This window comes from Venustampulla echinocandica, assembly GCF_003357145.1.
Source record: "Venustampulla echinocandica strain BP 5553 chromosome Unknown scaffold_11, whole genome shotgun sequence".
Taxonomy (NCBI): domain Eukaryota; kingdom Fungi; phylum Ascomycota; class Leotiomycetes; order Helotiales; family Pleuroascaceae; genus Venustampulla; species Venustampulla echinocandica.
This window is the reverse complement of record NW_022474216.1, coordinates 533,410-550,117: the sequence shown is the minus strand read 5'-3', so window position 1 is coordinate 550,117 and position 16,708 is coordinate 533,410. Positions and strand designations below refer to the sequence as shown.

Below are 16,708 nucleotides of genomic sequence, written 5' to 3'. Positions count from 1 at the left end.
TTCCGGTTTCTCGGTGGTTTTGATGTGTGTGAGGTGTGAGTTGTAAGTTACGAACTGTTTGGTTTGAGTTGTAAGTTACGAACTATGAGGTATGAATTGTAAGTTATGAACAGTAAGTTATGACGTGTAGTGTATGAGCTGATGAGTTATGACTTGTAAATTGCCAGTAGGTTGATAAGGAGAAAAGAACACGAGAAGATAGAAAATGGGAGGAAATGAAGCTATATATACGTCATGTTCTGCGAAAAAAAATATCAACTATACTACTGTCGGGTATCCATAGCCAAGGTTATACTTCCTTCAAAGCTCCGAAGTTATTCGCTGTAATGATGATGAGTCATGTGACATGCCGATGTACTACCCTCTTCCGAACGAACGCCGATTGCCAAGGGGGGCGAATTCATTTATTTATTTATTATTTGCACACCGGCTTGCCTACTTGAGCGAGATTTTGTGAAAAGCCAACGTTGCTTTCCTCTTGGCCCGAGAATATCAGGATCATGATGTAATGTAATGATGCACACTCAAGTGAAATGGCATGGATATGACAGAAAAGAAGTTCTCGTTTTTGCGCCCAGCTGAGCATTGAGCTGCAAAAGTCTACCAAGCGGTACGAGCATGGTTAGTTCCCATGCTTATGCTTTAAGGTATCTTGGGAATACCCACAAATCAACGGGAAGCCAAAAGCTTGACGTTGACGTTAACGTTGACGTTGATGGCGATGACGATGACGAAGGCGATGGCGATAGCTCGGCAATATAAAGCCCCCTATTCTATGTCCGATGCGCCGATACAGGAGTGTTGATCATCCCGTGGTGATGCGAGTTTGTTCACCTCGGAGTTACGAGCAAGTGCATTGCATACCTCCTTGCTGACATAAGTCATACCCCTTGCGCCACCTCGCTTCTCCTTTGTTTTCGTTAAGGGGGAACGGAGGATGGACGGAGGTGGCGAGTGTAGACATAACTCGCGGATTTTATGGAGTTTGTGATTGAACGTAGTTACTCCTTGAAGAAGAAAGACTATATATTATATCAAGAGATTGCACATCATGGAGTATAATATCCTCATCATCGACTTTCAAATTCCTCTTATCAGACTATACCCACATCCACACACACACCCACCAGAACTACATCCAGTTCTTCCCACTTGAAAGACCACCAACAACACAATGGCCCATTATAACAACAAAACCGATGGAACGACCATCGTATCCGACTTCAGCTCCCAAGTAGCTGGCCGCACATTCCTGATCACCGGTCCCAGCGCTGGCGGCATCGGGGCCGAAACAGCCCTCACCCTCGCCCGTGCCCACCCCTCTACACTCCTCCTCCTGGGACGCTCACTCCCCAAAATCCAACCGATCATTGACGAAATCCACACCATCTCACCCTCCACAGTCACAAAATTCATTCCCGTCTCCCTGGACTCGCTATCCAGCGTCCGCAGCGCAGCCACGGCAATCTTATCAGACTCCAGCGTCCCCAAAATCGACGTAGTGATCAACAATGCAGCCATTATGGCATGCCCATATGGCCTGAGCCAGGACGGATATGAGCTTCAATTCGCCACAAACCACCTATCCCATTTCCTACTCACGAACCTGCTGATGCCGAAAATCCTCGCCGCTGGCCCGGGAGCGAGGATCGTGAATGTGTCCAGCACCGGCCATTTACTCCACGATGTCAACTGGGAGTCTCTAGATTTCAACGGCGGCAAAGACTACCAGCCCTTTGATTCTTACGGACAGGCCAAGACTGCCAATATCCTCTTTACCGTGGGGCTCAACAAACGACTTAGTGCTCGTGCGGGAGGGGAGGATATCAAGAGCTTTGCCCTGCACCCGGGAAGCATAGTGAGTGGGTTGCAGAAACACATGACGCCTGAAATTAGGGACGACGCGATAGCGCGGTTGCTGGCGACAGGGGTGGCGCTACCGGAGATGAAGACATTGCAGCAGGGTTGTTCTACCACGTTGAGGGCGGCGCTGGATTTGGGGTTGCAGGAGAAGGAGGGCAGTGTTTATTTGAGCCATTGCCAAATCGTCACGGATCCGATAAACGTAAAGGCTTATGCCATTGATAAGGAGAAGGCAGAGAGGCTGTGGAAGTTGAGCGAGGAGATGGTCGGGGAGAAGTTTGAGTTTTAGTTGGGAAATTGGAAATCTGGCTTACCTTGTTGTGTAATATATGAGAAATAATAGATCTTATAATTTCATTAGAAAGCCGAGGTGCTTTGACTTAATAGTTCTGACAATGCATCTTGCTGTCACGAACTAGTATCTAATTGTATTATTAATATGTATAAGTAGAAGTAGAAGAAGCTATAGCAAATAAAAATGTTATCCTTCTGAACTAGGTAATGCTTGATTAATAAACTAGTTACGGGTATATATATACTGAACATATGTTGTCATTCTCCTTCCGCCCCACCCCACCCCGACCCCCCAAAAGCCGCTCGCAACACCCCGTAAATATGAATGAGCAGAAATTTGGGTATATAGGTAGATAAAGAAACCAACTTAAGAATAACTCATCGCCTCGCACAGGCGAGAAAACGCCTTGCTGTACTAGATAACAAATTGAGGATACCTAGCCTTCTCATGCCGTGACGATCCGCGTCACAAATACTCCACCTGGACAGTACTCCGTAGAGTCGCCAAATTAGAGGTATAACATCATGTATATCAAATAAGCCATCCATATCACCCGTCCCTGTCCCCTGCACTGGCAGCGTTTCCGAGCGTTTGCCGCCTGCCCAAGCCCAACCGTAATGCGTATCGGGCATCATAAACAATGACAAAAGAAATCCGCTGTTGCGTCGTCGTAAGACCCCTGTCGTATATTATCATGTACTCCTGTGCCAACGATGGGCTCCAGTGTATCGTAAACCGTTATTCGTCCGCATACCAAGGCGCCACAGACGCCTGCTTCGATCCCCATCAATATGCCTATTCAGAAACGGCCTCCAGCCCATCATCCTGGTTGGATTCCAGTTCAGGCCATTCCACGGGCTTCATCATCGCGAATTTCACTTTCTCGCGCGCTTCTAGTTGTTTCCGCAGTATCTCTTCAGTAATACCCCACCTCCACCTTAATCTTGCCCTCCTCTGTTGGAAAAGATCCGCCAGGCCGTCTTCTTCATTCACGAACCTTTCTTCCAATCCCTCCAATTCTTCAGCCTGCTTTGTAGCCAGTTTATCCAACTCATCTTCCTGGCGTGCTAGGAGCTCTTCCATTTGCTTCGATTGCTTGTCCCGCATTACGTTAATTTTGCTTTGATGCAGACGTTCGAGATCGTCCCGCACACTGTATTGCTGACCGAGCTCCCTTAGATCGCGCTCCGTGACTACCCTGGCAGGATTGGAACCACTGGCGTTCCGACCGAGTCCATCACAGTAAGCTTCCATATGCCGGAGACGGATTTGTACGCTTCGCTCGGCCTGTTTATGGCTGGCCCTGAGTTCCAATTCCGCCCCCACTTGACGATCCTCAAGGTGGGTAGCCGTCCTGATGTGTCGCTCTTTCATTTTTGATAACATCTCACCGTAACGATCGAGGATATCAAGTTTTAGCTGTCCGTGACGGGTCCACATCATCCACTTCATCTTCCTCTCAAAAGCGATAAAACGGTCATGCTCATTGATCTGTTGGGCTCGAAGAGCATTCAGCTCGCTACTTCGTCGCGTTCGCTCCTCGGCAGCTACTTTCTCAGCAGCTTCAATTCGTTCAGCTTCCTCCATTTCAGCCTTCTCCTTGGCAAGTTCAGCCATTCGTGCTTCTTCCTCGAGCCGCCGGCGTTCGAGTTCTTCCTCCCCGCTACAGTAGTTTGGGCAGCCGACGACAGGATTCCACACGGCTCCGCATATATAGCAAAATTGGGCTTTGCATCGGCATGTGATATGGCTGCATCCTTGAGTCAGCTCTACCAGAGTCCTGCATTTGTAGCAACGCCGCCACCCAGATTTCTCTCCCATTTGTAGAACAGCATCGAGTTCCCAGTCCGCTGGGCAATCTTGACCGAAGGCATGGGCTGCCCTTTTGCATGTCGAGCATGCCTTGGTTCTGCATTTCCGACACATTACTTCGAATGGGTGTTTGGGATCTACTCTGCTCCGTCCTGGGACGAACTCCCCGCAGGCAGTATTTGGGCAGAAGATTCGTGCTTCCCATGGTGTGCTGAATTGTAGAACGCTCTTCATGAAGGAGTACTGCTCGCCCTTAGTCAAGACCGTCTTGATTATGGTACTAGGCACCGGCTGTGAGCAGCATCGGGGAGGCATTTTAGACTCGTCTGTCACGGCTTGGGTCGTTATAACTCGTAGGCAGGTATCGCAGTAGCTGTGACCGCATGGGAGAGTATGCAGTTCTTTGCTGTTCTTTCCAAACTCGTCTCGGCAGCAGATACAGAAACTATGATAGTTAGACAATATCCTTAAGAGGAACGTAATAACTCACTTAATATCATCTTGGGTCGAGCTGCGCCTTCGAACGCTGAAGCTTCTCTTGAGCCGCTTCTTGATACCCGCATGAGATTTCCTTGTCGACAACGAGAATAGAGTGGGCGCCGGGTCCTTTGGTGCTGGAGGAGCAACATATTCCACCTGCGTATTATCTTGGGCCCGAACTTCTGCTAAGTACTTCTCATAATCGGAAAATGAGAGCGTCTTCTTTGACGAAGATCTCCTCCGGAACTGCGGCCGAGCTGGGTTGTCTGCTTGTTCGCGGGAGGATCTCGATGTGCCGACCGTCGAATTGGTTTCGTGCGAGCCGGATGAGGGGCATCTCGTGTGATGTAATGCCACTGTCGATTTCGAGGGGGGATTTGAGTTGTCGGCAGCATTTTGGTCTTGCCCGCCCTTTGACGTGGCCGGTCCCGGGACAGTGGTGGTGATAGCGATCCCCCAGGTCTCTGCCTCTTGTACGAGGGTTTCGTCGACGAGAGCTTCCGCCTGGTCATTCCCGAGTTGTCGCTGTAGCTGTAACACCTCGCGCACATAATCTCGATTGCTGTACTCAGCGGGCGCGGGCCCATGCCCATCGGCGCGCTGCACGTCGGACAGTGAGCATTTTCGCAATACCGATACAGGTACTGGAGCCATCATGAGGCCAAAGAGCCCAAGCGTCGCCGCTTTCCTATCGACATCCGAGCGTGTTATCGCCGAGTGGCCTTGCGCTTGACTTGGTGACTTGTTGACTTGTTGACTTGCTGCCTCGTGGACTGACTCGTAGACTGGCCTGGTCGAGTTTGTCAGCGCCTGCCTGGCCGTGCCTCTCGCTGTGCCTGTGCCGTAACTTTAATCTATACTTCAGCGGACCACGACGAAAGAATGAGTGGGTTGAGTAGGAGTTGGTGGTGGAGTTGTGCGGACTGATTGTTGACAACTCGGGGGATAATGCCAGTGGCAGACGGGTGCACCAGAGAAGGTGGAGAGATGAGTTGCAGGAGCTTCCCCGTTTGCAATAACGTGCAATACCGTGTGATAGCCGGGGTTACAATCAAAGCTCCGAGTCGATAAGCAGCTGATCTGGGGGAGATCGTGGGCGATCAGATCCAGATTAGGTTTGCCAGGATGGTTGTGTTAGAAGTGCAACTTACATTAGTGCCAGCGCCTACGAAGTATATACTCCACGCCCATCTGCAGCACAGGGTGCAAGGCACAAGCTAGACTATTAGTCTACAAAAGCTACAACATAATATATAGTATATAGTATATGGTACTATAGCTTTACGGGCAGAGTACAGAGTGAAGTACTTGTCATTCCGTACCTACTATAAAATACCTGAAGTAGTACGCACTTCGTAGTACTGCATTTATATACAGAGCATGTTGATCCCCTGGAGCCTAAGACTCTTCATCAGAAGGGCTTCTTCAACTCACTTCTTGTACTACAGAAGACACTGAACTCCAGATTTATCTACAAAAATACCATGTTCAAACTCTAGTTATGCGTTTGCCATGTCTACAGAAATTATGGGAAGCAGCCATATCTGCATTACTTAGTGCTTATTCTACAACACCAGTATGGATATTTACATTCCCGATCTCACCGGCGCACAGCGCTACTGTACTGCTCCGTCCAAGTCCAACTCAGAACGCACAATCACAATTCGACATCTTCGACATTCGGCCGCCCCGGATTTGCCAAATCACCAGCTGGCATAGATATAAGCTTCTGTACGCAGTATGGAACGCCCACATGAGGCTTTCCTTGGCCACGGAGATTAGCAGGCTGGGATATCTCGACATAGCGTTTGCTTCTTCAAGTTTCTTCCTCCGTAGATCGCGGGGAATTATCACAAAGCCACTCCCGGACGCTCAGACACGGGTGTAACAGCAGGAGAAGAGTCTTTGGTTGTCTCACGACATGGATCTCCTCTCATTACGTGCTGCCTCTGTGCGCAAAGAAAGCCGTTTGCTACACGAGGGTATCGACAGCTGCCGAGCACGAGGGAAATGCACGCCGCCGGGCTGCATCTGCCACGCGGAAGCCTCTGTCCGAGCTGAGCTGAGTTGTGCAGATAAATCGGCAAAATATTGATTTTTACCGGTTATGTACTCCGTAAGTCCCTCATTTAATAGCTGAGAATTGTCGCTAGGCAATAGGTACAAGGTGACTTGATTTTGAAGTTGTTCCCAAGTGGCACCTGACCGTGCGTATCGATGATTAAGGGGAGCAGAGACTCAGTAAAGTTCTATAGAACATGGAGAACGTAAATTAATATTTCGTAATTAAAACAGTACATCTCTGTAAAGTCATCACACCATATCTCCAGCGTTAGGTACAAGGGCTGTACGTGGCCGTCCCATATCCGTCATCAGTATGATGATATTTACTTACCACTTGCCGGTGCGATGGGAGATTCCACTGCCCCATCCAGATCGGGACTTGGTTGATCTGGTCTGGATACGCTCTCAGCCGCGGCTCGACTGTCTGTACGGGGATCTTTGCTTGAACTATCGTTATCCTTCACTTTGCCCTTCCCTTTCCCAAGGAAGCTATCAATATCTGCCTTGCCCGTACCCTTTGGGCTTGGGGCTCCTCTCCCAGCAATAGCCTCAGTCCAATTCCAACCCCTCTCTTTCTTGCCATCAACCGAAGTAGTTTTTTTGTGGCGCTGCGGCGAGGGCGCTTCAAACTCATCACTATCATCCGCACTATCAACCCAATCTCTCTCGCTCCACCCTTCACTCTCGTTCCCCGATCTATCATGACCAGTCGGTTTCGCGATTGCTCTGCTTAAATGGGCGCGCTTGGGTGCTGAGTTGAGAGCTGGAACATCATCCGTTGCTTCGAGGGCTTCGGAGTCAGTGCGATTATGACTTTCTAGCCTCGGTATCTCTACTTCATTATACGTCGTCTCATTACCATGGATATCCGGTGCCTCATTCGGCGCTTTGGCGCGCTCTTCATTAGACTCATCCGCATCTCGGGTGTTGGCCGCTGCTGAATCGCTGAAGTGCGTATCACAGAGGTGCTTGACGACCGGCCAGCCATATGCATTGGCGAACATTCGCCGCACGATCATGTTGTTGTGGGCATCGGGTTCTAATCTCACCAGAACCTTCCGCCAGGATAAGTCACGGTGGTATGCCCGGGCAATCTTCTCCTCGACTTTCATCGCGCTACCATCTATAACGTCCCTAGGGTCTTTGTCCGGATTGGTATTCCTGGTATCATCGTAGTCGCGGGATGACAAGTCGCTCGCGGCAGGAGTGATACTTGGAGTACTAGAACCGGGCGACAGGAAATTACTAGACGTAGAACGGCGGGTTAAGATCGAGTTGGTTGCGCGTTTCTTAAGAGGTGGAGGAGGAATATCAGCTGGATGGTAAATGCGGTCGTGGAAAATGGTCCGTGGCCGTGACTCCGGATTGATCAAAAATTCCACCGATGGCAGAGGAGGCTTGAGTAGATCTCCTGCAGCTTCGAAGAACGTTGTTTTCGGAGGGGCTGACATACGCTCGGAATCTTCGCGATCAGAGTCTCCATTTGTGGCCTTTCCATTACCCTTCTTTACGGCTGGTTCTTGGTCTGAGAGAGGCTGTATAGAGTCCTCACTCTTGACACTGAGGGTTTGGCTACGTTTGAAAATATTGTTACGTTTTGGGGATTCGGGTGGTGATCTGGGCGCTGGTGGTTTGGGCACTGGTTGTTTGGGCACTGGTTGTTTGGGCGTTGGTTGTTTGGGCACTGGGTTAGGTTGGAAGAATTTGACGATGCTTGCGAAGGCGCTATCATTGTTTGATGCTTGCGGCTTAGAAGGGCCATCGTCGCTCCCAGTGGAAGATATTGCTGAGGTAGGACGGGCGTGGGTAAAGCTCTTTAGGCTTCGGTTATCATCTTCAGTGGCAGTCGGAGCCGGTTGAGGCACTTCCTCCCCATGACCCTCTCTTGTGGGAGTATTCTCGCCCTGAATCTCATTATCGCTGAAATCCCCGGTGTCTTCCCTGAATGGGCGACCTCGTGGCGAAACTGTGTTTTGACCAGTGAGTTCAGCCCAGCCCCAGTCAGCGAGCGTGCCAACTAGCCCAATCTCTCTTCTCGCTTTCTCCACACGCCCAAGACCCTGCCAATCCAGAAATAATAAACAGCTTGTACGTAAAGGCACGATCCCATCATTCACAACATTAGAGTAGACCGTTCGATTTCGAAACTTTTCCAGCGCGATGTGCGCAGGGCCACTAGGCAAAATTCGAAGCAGCGGCTTTGATTCCGGATGGCTCTCAGAATTGTTGGTAGTGTCGCCCATTCCACTTACGATTGCCCCCCATCCACTTCGAGCAATTGTTGGAGCCCGCCATGTCAATCCAAGATCTTGGCCGGTGCGACCGACTAGGCCAAAGTCTAGTGCGAACTTGACATACAGAGGGTTCTCATTGCTCAGTCCCAAGAACGGTGTAGCAAGAGCAATAAAATTAATTGGTTTGATGATATCGAAAAACTGCGGAGAGTGTTTTTGAATATACCCAACGGCATACGTTTGCACGAGGCCACCAAGAGAATGGGCAATGAAGCTGATGCTTGTAATCTTGTAGGGCAAATGCTGGTCCGGCTGTCGATCCTTGTAGACGGTGCTGTGGCCATGGGTTGGAACTCCTCCCTCCTCTGTGGCTGCCGAACCCGCCGGTCTGAGGGCATGAGAAATAGCCTCCCCAGCAGTCTTCTTAGTCGTAGGCCGATATGGCTGCTCAGGGTATGTCATAGCCAAAACATATCTTGCCAAGCGTTTTCCCAGGTATTTGATACCTCTTTCTGTTCGAGTGGCATTGCCAAAAAAGCCTCTAACGACGACTTCTTCTTCGTCTTCATCTTCATCTTCACTGGCATTGTCATCTTGTGCGTCGGTAGGATCTTTCGCTCCCCTCTCATAATTCCGTGTCTCCACAGTAGAAGGATTTTCACCCCCATCCCCTTCCTTTGCTGCATTTGCCTGTCCATCTTTCCTCTTCTTTGCTCGGCGAGCTCTAGCGTCTTTCTTCGCCTGCTTGGCTGTAGCATCTATGCTTTCCTTCATGTACAGCATATCGGACCCCAGATTACCATGGAGGCCATGTGTCAAAACAACTAAATGAACTTTCTTCTGTCTCTTTCGCCGAGAGCCCTCCTTATCACTCTTCTCCTCGGAGATATCGGCGGATTTAGGTCCGTGTATTTCTTTCACCCTTTCCTTCCCCTCATCAGACCGTTCTATTAATTTAGGTGTATTCCAGAGACTCGCCGTATCATCCACTCTTAGCGTAATAGCTTTCGAATAGACACCTTTTGGCTGCGCATTATGATGCCCATCCTTCGCTCTCTGACTTTGCTGATGGTCACTGACTTGCCCGGGCGCCTGAGTAGGAGAAGTCCCCCCTGCTAATTGATTCGCAAACCCGAGAGTCAAACTCTTCGCATCCCTTCCCAGCAGAATCTCGTAATGGACCGCCGCAGATGCGGAGAATATAATCTGGCTTGAAACCTCAATAACCCAACTCATGCTCTTGACATCCTGGATTTGTCCTTCTCCCTCAAACCGCCTTCCATGGCTACCCGCACTCCCCGCAGTTTGGCGTACATCTTCGGGAACCGCAAGCCGAGTAGTAAACGTCCCCCCTGCTTTGAGATTCGGTTCAAATTCAGGCACGCCGGTAGCGCGGGGATTCTCTAACTTCTCGTTCGGATTGAATGTGAATGGGTAGGCGGCGGTGTAGAGGGTGTAGGGCCCATGGACGAACGCTGCCCGGAGAGCTATCGTGGAGCTGTTCTTGATTCGGAGGTGTAGGTGGGAGGGAGATGGAAGGATTCGGTCATTTGCGGGCGTGTAAGTTACTGTGTACCGGATCACCTCTCCGATTTTGAGGCTCCCGGTTTGGTGAAGGAGCAACATTTCGTTGTGAGAGCTTATGCTTAGTGTAGTGGGGTGTGTTGCGATTTCTATTTCGTCCGGAGCCTAACCGGAGGAGCGATGCACGCCTAGTTTGAGTAGAAGGTTATATATCCATATTGCGAAGTTTCCTAGGGGATTCCGGCTCTGTAATCGTGGGCTCCAGTTTCAAAGAGGGTGGTTCTCTTGGAAGAACCAGGATCATTGTTGTTCTGCTGATGTGCCTCTGGAACTCCACGCGAGCAGTCACGCAGCCAGGGACCCGAGGTTGAGATAACAGATGACGATATTGTGGCTGTGGCTGTGGCTATGCAGATTTATGCCATCCATGGCTCGCCTTATTCCAGACTATTCCCAATGCAGTTTCTACAACAACAGACGTCTCTCTAACGATGCAATTTTACAAATTCTCATAAGCCGTTTAAGTTTATAAATTAAGGTTACCTATTCTTAAATTAATACCTTCATATGTGAGTAGGTGGTCATAAAAGGTACCTTCGTAAATGTGGCTGAATGCACCTGGCACTTACCTGGACTACCTAGGTACGTTGGCTTCATGTATCGTACAGAAAAATTGGGAACTATAAGATAAATGTTTATATATAGCTCGTTACATCGCTATAATGCGTTGGATATATCACACTATATGCATCACCAAATAATCATACAACTGATAATACCCCTTCCTCGGGGGTGACACCTGCTTCTACATAAGTTCTCCACGCATCCACGCGGTTATTCCCCTTTCTAGCGCCACCGAGCCCAGCAAGAACTGATGGCCTCGGCGAGCGTGAAGACGAGGAACGCTCAGGAGTTCTCGTCAGTGGAGCATGGACAGCGGCCTCGCTCGCATAGTCGGTTCTCGTCCGCCTAGGCACAACCCTCTCAGAGCGTCGAGTGCTTGGAGCAGTATTATATGCATGCTCCGCCATTGTATGGCGTCTCAAAATCGGAGGCGGCGATGGAGTTCTCATAGATGGACGAGGCGCCGGATATCGTTCAACCATCGGGCGTGCGGCCTGCGGCGGTCGTGGAGGCCCGCCCCGTGCTTGTCCTCCGCCCATAACATGGTTGGCAGCTGCAGTAGCTTGATCAAAGGTCCCTGTGAGAATGTTTTGGGCCGCTCTGATATAATCCTGATTCATGAAATGATCTGCGCCATTCCCGACGCCATGAATATCACCTATACCACCTTGGTAATCATCATCGTCATTAATTGAGACGGTCTGTAGACGACGCGCAAGCTGTTCATCCGTTCGCTCTTGTCGTCGGCGCTGGGTTATTTCTTCATTGTAAGTATTTGGTCGTGGTCGTCGAAGCCGCTCCCGCTCCCGAGGCCGTTGGACAGGTGCGTATTGGTTATCGACTGGCTGAGGAATTTGCATATGTTGCAAATGGTCTGCCTCCACAGCGTCGTAATTGAACCATGGACAATTGCAAGATTTCCACTTGACCCCGCATATCATACAAAACTCTGCCGTACAGTGACTGTGATGGGTTAGGATAGATGGCTGCGTGGGGGGTAGCTGAGATACTTACCAAGTCATATGATTACAGCCTTCTTTGAGCTCAACCATGGTCCTGCAGCTATAACACCGCTGCCAACCAGCTTGTTTGGCAGTTTCCAGAAGTTTGTTGGTTTCTTCGTCCTTCGGACAATCTTTGGAACCATGCCATTTGCCGTTACACAAACAGCAGACCTTAGTCTTGCAGCGACTGCACTTCCCGTACTTCTTCCCATCCTCCTTGTGGATATTCTGAGGCTTGATCCACTCGCCACATCGTCGAGCAGGACAATAAATTCGGTTTTTAGTAGAATACTCTTGAAATTTCTTGTTCCACGTCTTCTTGAAATTTATGTCAAATAGTCTATCGACATGTTTAAGAGGAATATGGTCTGAGGTGCAGCATTTTGGCGGCATATGTTGGGGGTCGGTAACGGATAGTTTGAAAATACGTCTCAAACACGGATGACACATACGGTGCCCACACTTCAGCTTCGCCGACTTAGATCTCGGTATATCATCAGAGAGACATGTTAAGCATTCGACCCTAATGACAGTCAATAAGGACCATGGAGTGGGCAACGGAGATTCCTACAATCTTTCAGGCTCGTGATGCTGTGGAGGAGGACGCCCAAAGAAACTGCCCAAGAAATTTGACCGTCTAGCGGTGTTTGCACTCGCAGTGGTTAAGGATGGTATATATTCCTTGACAGGTGGTACATGTGCACTGATAGTATGGCTTCTCCTAAGACTGGATCGAGACATAGAAGCTGGTTCTCTCGTGGAGGGGGCCCTAGAGGTCCCAATATTAGCTACAATAACGTGCGAGAATTGAATAGTCTTACCTCCTGGATAATGAAGGGGATGGGGCCTCAGCAATGGAGTTTCGACGAGGAGGTTGAGTCCTTAACCTCCGCAGAGGATCATCTTCTCTAGGAATATGTCCCGATCGTTTGCCTCCTCCTACCCCCCGGTCTTTGTGTCTTGAGGAGCTATACCCTCCTTCCGTAACGTATACAACCTTAACCTTCCGCCTCCTTGGTCGATCCTCGATGTGTTCTATCCGTGTAGGTCTCTCCATCTCCTCCTCCTCACTAGACTCATCCTCCGAACCAAGCTTCGCAGTATCTACTGTTCGATCGACAATCGGCTGCGACTTACTCGAGGGGCGTATGGGCGAGCGATCTCTCGAACTCGACCGTCTTCGTCTTCGATGAACTCTATGCTCCGGACTCCGACGGTTCTCCCTCTTGCTCTTGCGTGCTGACGAGCAATTCTGACTCGGCAACGTCGTGTGAGACTCCGAGGTCATCTTCGGGGTTGCTGCAGTTCGGTCGGTTGAAGTGCTGCGCTCGAGCTTTTCTACCCTAATCCTGCGGCGCCCCGAATCTTCTGGTTCGAGTGTGACCCTTTCATTGCCACGAGATTTGCGTGGCCGCTCTTCGATCCATTCGCTGTAGGATCCCCGGCGCCTAGCCCTCCTTGTGTCGTCGTCTTGTGGGCCTACCATCCCAGCAGTCGGACCCGACAGCCTTCAACGTTGGGCACTGCTGCTGGTGATGTGCGAGTTTCCAGGGCTCCTGACGATATTGGGTGGACTGGTAGACTGGCGGACATTTGCTCGAGCGTGATAGGATATGTCCTTCACTTGCGTCCTGCTGACTTGGTGGTGGTTAAGATCACCCACACCGCACCATGCAGCTTTCATTTATGGTGCTGGTTCGCGCATGTGAGACGAACGGTGGACGGATAGTTTCTTCCAATAAAATACTGCTGAGGCGTAGCTTTGGCAGAGTTGGGCGATATGCAGATTTGAGCTGATACTCTGCAGAGAATCTGGGGAAGTACAGGTTAAGGTTCAGCTGTTAGGGGTGATACTACCTGCTAGGTACCTTAGGTACATACGGCACTGTACCTGTAGGGATCACCAAGTAGTGTTATTAGGGAGCTAAGAGCCTGCGTGGGGATCACTAGGGACGGACCTCGTGGGAGCGGACCGAGACCGAAATGGGGAAAAGGGGTTAAGTATATTTGTACTACGCACTTCGAAGCGATACGTGCAAGGCTTCCTCGCCCTATGACACCACGGCTTCTCATTTCGTACGGCAAGTAACTAATTATTCTCCCAATTTCCCAAGGAACCACTTCCGAAAGCGCCGAGACAAAATCTTAATTTCGATAATAGAGCTGATAAGTGTCGGGTATTGGAATTTAATATACAAAGCGCTTCTAGTTCTTTAATGTCCTGTGTTCTAGGTAACCCAGGGGGGCTTGAGGACGGCGATATCCGAACCCACTTTTGGCATTCCTCGAGAATTGTACAAAATGGCAGGCTTGCATGCTAAAAAAAAGCCACCCCTTTGTCAGAAATCCCGCCGGCTTCGACGTGAGTTACGGTGTGGAAGTCTATGTTTTAGAGGTCAAGTCCTCAGTATCACAATCCGGCGCACTTGAAAAAAACAAGTCATTAGATACTGATGTGCTTCAAACCAAAACTTGCATCTCCACGGGAAACGCATTGTAGGTTGAGGTATTGGAACTATAGGTGGCGCTATTAGAGTTACCATGACCAGGGCTGAGGTGCAAACCTTCTGTGGAGATACCCATTGCACATATTGCTCACTGAGTTTACTATGTAACTAATAGTTATAATACTAGCTGCTGTGATTGCTCTCAAGATCTTTATTCTGTTAAAGTGAGTTATAAATATTAGACAACTGCTAGGATTGATTGCTTCATCCTCTAAGCATATTCTTATACGTGAATACTCGGAATGTACGACGAGCTCCTTGCAAGTAGTCTCAAGTTGGTAAAAGCAAAACGTGCAGGTGAGATAATTCTTGGGTCACATATTAAAAGTACATGCAGAGTGCCTGGCGCTTCGTCTTAGGGGGTTCCTGAATCGAAGTTATAGTTCCGAGTTATTTTCCTAGTCATCGATTGCCTCCCCTATTTATAAGCTCCGGGGTGGGGGGGTTGCATAGGTTGCATAGCATTCTGCGTGTGATAAAGCTGGGACCCAGTCGCCAAAGTGAACAAGAGAGACTCGTAACAGGCTTGGGTTAGTGTGGTGGCCGTAGTTGAGGTTGAAAAGAACGCATGATGATGCTTAGGAAACACAAATGAGAGCAAAAATGACATCAGTATCTCAATACACATATCTATTAAACTAACCACCATGACTATTTTCAATAGTTCTGAGGCTACTGTACTACACATCATATTATGTAGAGCAATGCTCTCAGTGTTCTTCACGCCACTTCTTGCACGTGGTGATGCATGAAATCCCATACTCGAGTACTCAGCCATGTAATGTACACTTCTCCTCCATCTCGAAATCCTTTCCCTCTCCCGTTCAATCTCAACATCACCAGGCGTTACATGATTCGCACGTTGGATAGCTGTCTCTGCTTGACCTAGAAATCCTTCTCCAATAAGTCTGCACCCGACCGCTTCTCTATAAAAGACCTTCGCAATTTGCTGATCGGACGGTTCCCAGGTGGCATTTGGGAACTTGTCCGATGTGCCAAGTGCCCCGTAAATAGCATTAAAAAATCCATTACCGAAGGAGCGTACAAGTTCATGATCCGTTGCATTTTCTCGCATCGACTTGAGATAATTTTGAGCGTAGTTTGAATAACAATCAAAATATAGTGCAACCATCCGATTGAGAAAGGTCATCCCTCCAGCATTTTGCACCTTTTCCCCTGCTGGAGATCCTAGAATGTGGAGTGCCATGAATAAAGCTTTAGTCCAACTTTGACTGGCCATTTTCCCGTCTCCATTCCTGAAGAATTCATTTCCTTTTGATTTCAACTCCTCTACTTCGTGAAGGACGCTCTCGGGTGTGTCAGTTAACGGGCGAGTGATTTCCTCAACAGCAGCAGCACTGAGATCTTCCGAGATAGCACCCTTGATTTTGAAGTCGGGGAATCCTCGTAGAGCGGCGCTATACGGAGAGATGAGCTTCTCCTCCAGCTCACGCGAGTAAAACGCCGGCGAATTAGGCAAACTTTCGCCCTCGTAAGGATCGATAAGGGCAACAGTGTGGGAGACAAGTTCATCGCGCGGGCTAGCTTGCCATGGGCTGAGTTCGAGCGCTCTGCAGAAGTGATCAAGGCTGCGATGGCGAAGTATAAAATTGAATGGGATCCCCCTTTCAGGACCGCGTATGGTCATTTCATGGGACATGACAAAGGCTTTGAAGTTTTTGACCTTTGACAGAGGTAATTCCAGAATTGGCACGCGTTTTACTATGAGGATGGGAAGAATATAGTTGTCTGGCATCTTGGCTATAACTTTCACGAGGAGATTCATCTTGAGCATCACATAGTTGGCCTCCGTGTAAATCGACCGACAGGTTTTTAGTATCTGGGTTTCGATACTGGGCCGAAATTGTGTGATCTGACTCAGAACCCCTTCGAAGCCTGTCTCATTTGGTGTTGGGGGGTTCCGTCGCGCAAAGAATGAGGCGGTATACTTTGTTGCGGATCTCGCCTGGGAGATCATGGAAACAGAATGGCTTCATTGATGTCGGCCTGAAAGGGATGGAGGAAGACATTGAGGATATAGTTGTTTCCGGGCACTGGTAGTAGAATAGAAATGCTGATTCTGGTTGTTATATTTGGGAGCTAGAGCGGGGAAGCTGGGCAGCTGGGCAGCTGGGGTTGTGGAGGGGGAGCTTCTGAAACTTTGAGAACACGCTAATAAGCAGAATCCCTATACCCGAGCCCCCTAAGTTGAGGAAAAGGGGGATATTAGTTAGTTCGCCTTCTATATATTCCGCTAGTCGAAATCGTCGCAGGTACCTCCTTTTCGATATAAAGTTGCAT

General features: G+C 49.3%; 4 protein-coding genes across 4 annotated transcripts; 1 reads left to right on the top strand and 3 right to left on the bottom strand.

The window, feature by feature from the left end:
- Window positions 1-1,174: 1,174 nt before the first annotated feature.
- BP5553_09705 (Uncharacterized protein) lies at window positions 1,175-2,152 on the top strand (the record flags this gene model as incomplete). The annotated part of the gene is made up of 1 exon (XM_032018328.1): window positions 1,175-2,152. One exon carries the CDS (start codon window positions 1,175-1,177, stop codon window positions 2,150-2,152), a length of 978 nt encoding a protein of 325 aa, XP_031865627.1.
- An 801-nt stretch (window positions 2,153-2,953) lies between these two features.
- BP5553_09704 (Uncharacterized protein) lies at window positions 2,954-5,104 on the bottom strand (the record flags this gene model as incomplete). The annotated part of the gene is made up of 2 exons (XM_032018327.1): window positions 2,954-4,415; window positions 4,461-5,104. 2 exons carry the CDS (start codon window positions 5,102-5,104, stop codon window positions 2,954-2,956), a joined length of 2,106 nt encoding a protein of 701 aa, XP_031865626.1.
- Window positions 5,105-6,837: 1,733 nt separating this feature from the next.
- Window positions 6,838-13,386, bottom strand: BP5553_09703 (uncharacterized protein; the record flags this gene model as incomplete). The annotated part of the gene is made up of 6 exons (XM_032018326.1): window positions 6,838-10,251; window positions 10,902-10,910; window positions 11,052-11,859; window positions 11,911-12,423; window positions 12,472-12,669; window positions 12,722-13,386. 6 exons carry the CDS (start codon window positions 13,384-13,386, stop codon window positions 6,838-6,840), a joined length of 5,607 nt encoding a protein of 1,868 aa, XP_031865625.1.
- A 1,439-nt stretch (window positions 13,387-14,825) lies between these two features.
- Window positions 14,826-16,385, bottom strand: BP5553_09702 (uncharacterized protein; the record flags this gene model as incomplete). Its single annotated transcript, XM_032018325.1, has 1 exon — window positions 14,826-16,385. The coding sequence occupies one exon, from the start codon at window positions 16,383-16,385 to the stop codon at window positions 14,826-14,828; it is 1,560 nt and encodes a 519-aa protein (XP_031865624.1).
- Between the last annotated feature and the right edge of the window lie 323 nt (window positions 16,386-16,708).